Source organism: the organism of the source record quoted next, unplaced genomic scaffold (genome assembly GCF_019419815.1).
Source record: "Pyrus x bretschneideri cultivar Hongxiangsu unplaced genomic scaffold, Pyrus_bretschneideri_v1 Contig67, whole genome shotgun sequence".
Classification (NCBI taxonomy): Eukaryota; Viridiplantae; Streptophyta; class Magnoliopsida; order Rosales; family Rosaceae; genus Pyrus; species Pyrus x bretschneideri.
In genome coordinates this window covers 1,458,436-1,465,443 of record NW_025999806.1, presented here as the reverse complement: position 1 = coordinate 1,465,443, position 7,008 = coordinate 1,458,436, and the positions used below count along the sequence as shown (strand labels likewise).

The 7,008-nt window shown below is 35.7% G+C and overlaps 1 protein-coding gene across 2 annotated transcripts; it reads right to left on the bottom strand.

Annotated features, from left to right (window-relative positions):
- Window positions 1–3,734: 3,734 nt before the first annotated feature.
- Window positions 3,735–6,874, bottom strand: LOC103940403 (protein AE7). 2 transcript variants are annotated; one of them, XM_048573370.1, is made up of 6 exons: window positions 6,661–6,874; window positions 6,292–6,423; window positions 5,988–6,093; window positions 5,793–5,892; window positions 4,537–4,582; window positions 3,735–4,152 (listed from the first exon to the last, which is right to left on the bottom strand). In XM_048573370.1, the coding sequence occupies exons 2-6, from the start codon at window positions 6,416–6,418 to the stop codon at window positions 4,052–4,054; spliced, it is 480 nt and encodes a 159-aa protein (XP_048429327.1). In that variant the 5' UTR covers window positions 6,419–6,423; window positions 6,661–6,874; the 3' UTR covers window positions 3,735–4,051. The 2 variants fall into 2 exon arrangements, with proteins under 2 accessions (XP_048429327.1, XP_009348794.2); XM_009350519.3 differs by having other exon boundaries at window positions 6,292–6,418.
- Between the last annotated feature and the right edge of the window lie 134 nt (window positions 6,875–7,008).

Sequence of the window (7,008 nt, the reverse complement as noted above, 5' to 3'; positions counted from 1 at the left end):
TTTTGGTGCGGGTCCCACCTGAAAATGGGGCTGACTTTTGGTCACCTCTTATTAGGAAATGAGTCTTGGCGCACTAGGCGAATGCCTAGACAGTTTAGGCGGGCACTTCAGTAGCTTTAGACGTTATTTTTTAATTTTCAAACGCCTAGGCATTAATCGGGACGATGATCAGCCACCTAGATTTTTAGAACAGTGCTATTGCCACGATTTTTCTCTTGAAGACGCGGTTGGATTGAGGTTTCCAATTCAACAGTTAGAGGTAGTATAACTATAAACATTGTCACTTTCTTTCCGCAGATACACCCAAAAGAATCAACTAACTACTCATGCCGACAATTAAACCACTCCACATGCGTACTCGGTACTTTGTTTAGATAAATACACGCAAAACAAAGATGTAACGTTTAAATATTTTTGACAAAAAAAAAAAAAAAAAAAAAAACGTTTAAAACACTCAAAATTTCGAACCGTCCAAAGCACCAAAAGTTCCCATCGGAACAGTCATTGGTGTTTGGTTGGAGTGCCGAGGGCTCTACCCCTATTTTGACTTTTGACCAATTATAGCAAGGGGCATTTTGATACAGATGTTTAGCGTTTGAAATTTTGAGATTAAACATCCATGTCTTTTAGAATTTTGATTAAACATCCTCTTAGAATTTAGGTTCCACATAATACAAAACTACACGATTTGCCATTCACTTTACCAATTAGCTATAAAATCCCTAGTGGTTATGATTCAGTATTCAATTTCAACGGAAATTCTTTTACAATTTAAAAAAAGGACTTGATATTTGCTTCTGCTTCTTGCGTACCTTTTTCTTCCAACTCCACACCGTATTAATTGATAGCACACACCAATGTCAAATTGCCATCGAAGATGGTGGGGTACGATATATTGTACACCTTGAGATCTGAATATTGACACTAAAGCGTAAGTCTTTTGTTTTACCAAACTTTGTATTGATATTTTCATAATTTTTCAAGTACCATGGTACGTTTGGAAAGTTCGCTTCGATTGACTCAATTTCCTTTTAGATATTATAGTGGGTACGTTTCACTTGAACACGAGTACGTTTTAATTTGACATTGGTACGTTTTAATTTGATATTGGTACATTTCAATTTGACATCGGTATGTTTCTATTTGAAAAATAAATTGTGGTGATCCATGTCAAGAGATACAAGATGCAATATGTGTGCATACTCAATAATGGTGGATATAAAGATCGCAGAACATTCATAAGCCAATAAAATAGATCGTTGTTTATGAACACCTAATCTCTCTATATCCCCTAACAAATTGCAACTTATTTTTACTAGTTATTCTATGTCTATCTCTTTCTCTCTCCCCTACAAAAGTCTTCACGCCTATATCTCTCTTTTGATGAACTAGGTGAGAGAAATGAAAAAGCAGAAAACATGGTCTCTGATTTTTAGGGAGATAATTAAGAATTAATAAGTGATATTAAAGGATAAACTAGAAATGAGGAGTACATATCCTTTTACTTTGAGAAAAATACATTAAAGCACCCTAATTAAATTTTTAAAAGTTAAATCAAAACTTAAAACCTACAAATGTATAGTTTAAAAAATACGAAAAAGAAGTGGTAGAATCTAATTTTCTCTTATAGAGCAAATGCTACCAATTTATCATCACAACCATGAGTCTATGACCCAAAATTTGTTTTATCTTTTCATCATTCATATTGTTAAAATAACCACCAAACTATACTAATATGGTTCTAAATTTAGATGATTTTTGTAAAGACAGGTATTTGAAAATAAAAAGCCTAAAAATTAACCGGTTATGTCACATCCCAACCCAGGGTCCACCACATCCCGAGCCCGTTCCACCACCATAGCACGATATTGTCCGCTTTGGGTCCCGACCACACCCTCACGACTTTTTTCTAGGAACTCACTAGAGAACTTCCCAGTGGGTCACCTATCATGGGATTGCTCTCGCGTACTACTCACTTAACTTCGGAGTTCCGATGGAACCCAAAGCCAGTGAGCTCCCAAAAGGCCTCGTGCTAGGTAGGGATGAGAATATACATATAAGGATTACTCCCCTGGGCGATGCGGGATCTTACAATCAACCCCTCTTTGAAGTGCTAAATGACGCCCCCGTCGCCCAGGTAAGCTTCAGGTGAGTACATGTTGATAATATGTGATGAGATATGGATAAGTCGTACAGGTCACTATAGGTGACTCTGACTTATATGCTAGCCATGATTGATGAGATATGTGATGAGATATGGATAAGTCGTATAGGTCACTATAGGTGACTCCGACTTATATGCTAGTCATGATTGATGAAATATGGATAAGTCATACAAGTCGCTAGAGGTGACTCTGACTTATGTGCTAGCATTGATTGATGAGATATGAGTGCAGTCGTATAGGTCTCATTAGATGACTCCGACTGATATATCATTTTGTATTGATTAAGTTCATTTGGCCTACTTATTAATGCATGGTGGAGTTGATGGACATGGCAAACCGTGGTTTTGGCCATTTTTTTAGTATGGTTTGGATATATGTATATATGTTGTATTGTCTTGTGGAAAACGATACAGGTTTTACATTGAGGGGCATTACTTTTAGAGAGGTAATAACTTTGGGAAGCTTGGTTTTATTACTCACTCACACTCTCTGTTTGGTGCCCTCTAGGTTTTAGCTACTGAGTTTGTATCGACAAGGATCTGTTGCGAATCTTAGTATTGATGGATACTTCTTAGGGTATGATTCTTACCTACACTTCTGTACCTTACTTATGCTCTAACGTCATGTGTGAAATGGGTTCGCTCCCGCTCACAACGCACTATGGTATTTAAAAATTTTAGGTTGAAATTATTCACATTTTTCTATACTCTATCACATTTTATGGCTTCGTCACCTTTCAGGTGTTGGCAAACATAGCTCGATTCAGGGTCCAAGTGGACTTTCTAGGTCGGGGTGTGTTAGTTTGGATCATAAAAGCACTGTAAAAACGCTAAAGCAATTTAAAGAACTTGTAATTTATCCATCTCCCAAATCTCCTGTGTTTAATTTCTCTTGTTTAAAACAAACAATAAAGTTATCAAACAAACACTAATTATTCAACAAACTGATCTTAAACTAAATCACATAACATAAAGGGAAATTTTATTTGAACCCATGTAACCTCTTTCTACATCCAACTTAAATTTAAATTGTTAAGTATCTATTTTACCCTATTTCATAATTACTATTAAGTAAAAAATGAAATTAATAATAAAACTCAAATTTATCAATAAACCCATTAAACCCTACTATCACTTCTTGTGTATCATACGTTCATTCTGGCTAAAACCCTAATAGGTCTTGTAGAGAAAAACAAGTTTTTTTTATTGATGGATGGTGATTTTGAAGTTTTGAATTCTTCCAAATAAGATATGACTCGATTTATGAATATTTTGTTCGTTTGATTTTTTTTTTTTTTTTTTTTAAGTTTAGTAAATGAGTATTTGGATTTCAATTTTTTTCATCAATTGTTTGATTTGTTGCTTATGCACATCAATAGAAAGAGAAAAGGCAAATGTCTGGATTTAGTAGCAAAAAAAAAAAAAAAAAAAAAAAAAAAAAAAAAGTAGCCATTGTTTTGGGGGGGGGGGGACGCCTCTTTAAAAAAAATTCAATTACATGTTATTTTATAAAAAGAATGGATGTAAAAACATTTTGAATTGGATTTGAAATGATAGTTTAGATAATAAATTTGGGTTTAAAGAGAGATTAATTCTTTAATCAAAATATGGGTGAAGAGAGTAAGTTGAGTGTAGAAAGAGGTTACATGGGTTCAAATAAAATTTCCCTAACATAAACTAATGCTATTATGTGGTATCTTATTACAAAACTAATCTCTACAGGAAAAACAATGACCATAACATTAAACAAGGGTAACTATTTCTTATAATCCAATATTCCCCATCTTAACTGACCATTCAAATTATATCAACATGAGTGGCCACAAGATGTATGGTAGAAAAGCACTATGCTGATGACTGGACCAGTCGATTTGATCAACGATTCATTCACTCATACGAAGGAGAAAGGCATTCATCAACCATATCAACGAGGCCTGGGTTCTCCAACGCCGCAGCCACCCGTTCCTTATCATTCAGTTGCTTATTAACTGCGTACGTAAGAAAAGTAAAATCGTGAATGTTAGACAAGAATTATTAAAACATTTATTAGGATGTTGAGGTCCCATAGTCCCTTAACATGTCATTCCATCACCAAGTTGAAAGGTAAGACTGACTTCGTCTCTGTTTATTAGCAACAATTGAGAAGTTAAGAGAGGTTGGAGAAATGACCAATGTTTTTTTAAACACATGTCAGTAACTTTTTGTTTCTTTTTCTAGTAACAAGATGTCAGTAATCTTTGCAATGCAAGCTTGACGGAATGTGTCGCTCTACGCTAAATTGCGAATTGGCATCATGGGAACTTCCAAAGCCCAATCATATGTCAGAAAACCTCCGAGAGAGAGAGAGAGAGAGAGAGAGAGAGAGATAATACCTGCAGCTTCGGTTGCATGAGATCCGGGTGCCACCCTAATATCCACCTAAACATGAAAAGATTAAAAAAAAAATTAGCAGGTAGACTTTCCATCTTACAATGACTGAGACTTTAACCAGTACAGCAGAGAACGCCACCAAATAAATAAAGAATTCAACAATCTATTAGATGCACAATAGAGAAGAAATAAAAAGCATCAATAAACGGTCATGAATCATAGGCAGAAAGTACTGAGCTATTCACATTCAGCTTAAAATGGGGCGTCCAGAATTATCTCTAAATGGCATCGCAAGAGTGTTAAAATGGTAGAATAGTTCGGAGTACACGAAAGTTGGAGTCATAGTTAACTACTTGTTTTTTTATCATAATTTGATCATAAATTCATTTTATACCCTCATATCAAGTGGTTATTGCAAAATATTCCTTGAGTACGCGTTCTTGTGCCTGCATGTTTTATTCTTGGACAAGCACATACACCAGCGTAAGCTAATGGTACATTCATCACAAAAACCATACCAACTTGTATGTGGAGAGTGGGCATATCAGAAGATGCCCTCGAGGACTAATTCTCTTTAACAAAAGCCCATACAAAATGATGCATTTTATCATCCTATCAGAACAGTAAATGAATACTGGACACAAAAACACCGCCAAAAGGTAGACTCTAATTGTTATTGATTTTCAACAAAATTTGAGAGCCTATTCACACAACTTAAGAAATGGTGCACGACTCTTTTGCACTTATATTCAAACAGTTAATTTCATATCAAGTCATGCAAATTCATGCAACAATTCTTTCCAACATTGCGTTTTAGTGTTTCCAAGTGATAGGTTGGTCAATTCAGTTGAAAGAACAGCTGTAGTTCAGAATAAGTACAAAGGGAAACATATGTTTGAGATGAAACTTGGAGATCCACAAGAGATTAAAAAGAATCATATCAAGCAAAGGAAAGTGCAGAAAAAAGCCGACCTCTTAAGCACTAAATACCCTAAAATGATCTGGAAATTTATTCCGTCCATACTATTCACATAGCTCTCCAAACAAAACCTCTCCACATCCCCTCAAATCTCATAAATTGAACTGATGACCTACATTTTACTTTCATCTCAACAGCTTATAGAAAACTACAGTACAGTCAGAAATGCAAATGAAAATATTTGATGGAGTACCAATATTCACTCCCAATTTCACCTTTATATGATGGTAACAGAGAATATTGTGAATCAAAGTCAATCACAAGAGATAAAGGTCATACCTTGTAACGAGAAGGTAGGCTCCTTAAGAGTTTAACACGTAAGCAAAGACCAATAACCGTTGCCATACTACAATGTTCCACCGTAGGAGTAAATGTGACCCTGAAGAAAACAATCATCATTTCATCAACAGGGTTGAAAACAAAGGCAAAATTAGGATAAGTCTTTTTAAAATGAGCATAAAAGGGTTTGTCTACCTGACGTAGCCACGAGCATCATCAACTTCAATTGCATCTTCTGTTATCACTTTGAGCTCCTCCAACGAATAAGGGTGTTCCGGGTCCTTTATATCTCTAATATGGTTTAAGAATTGTAAAGGAATACTAAATTCTTCCCAGCATACAAGGAAAAACATAAAACTACCTTCGATCAGATTAAGGTACAGCAATTAAGTTAATCAATGGATTAATATTCACTCGTAAAACGTATCAAAATACACATAGATACTTCATGTGCTCATACAGTTAAATACATAAACACAAGAATATACTGAAAGGATATCGAAAATCTCTTGTTGGTCAATGGGTTCAACAACATATTCATCTGCAGCAGCACTTGGAACACTACGAACCCGACGCTCTTTCTTTTCGTAGATGACCGGATTCGCATTTATTAACTCGGACACCATCTTTCCTTAAACAAAATTAGAAACAAAAAACACACCAACATGTGAAAAACATGGATATGAAACAGGTAGAATTTGGATATGTTTTCGGTTACAGAGACAGTTGAAACGTTAAATAATCAAAAATTAACTACATAAATCGGTGTTTGAGAAATCATACGAGGTTTAGCAGAGATTTAGGTTGCCGAGAATTCAATTAGAAAATTAATCTGAGGAAAATTAGAAATTAATGTGAGAAGGAAAACCTCTTTCTCTTTAAGCTTTCTTCGGCCAGTCAAATTGAGGAATTTGATGGATTGGAGAGGAGAGAGAAGGACAGAAGGACAGGGCGTGGGTGGCCTGTGGCTGAGAGTGGAGGTCCTGACCTCTATGTTGGCCTGGCGGTGGTGTCGGAGGAGGGAGGGACTCCACGTATAGAGGGAGGGTGGGAGAGGGAGAGGCTACATAAAACCTGATTGACGGCTCAGGTGTTGGAGGGTGAATTGTATTCCCTCCTAGCAACCACTAAAACCGCGCCACCTGTATAAAACCCTACAAGAAAGAACATTTTTTTAATGGTTTTTTTTTTTTTTTTTTCCAAACAACAGTATAAT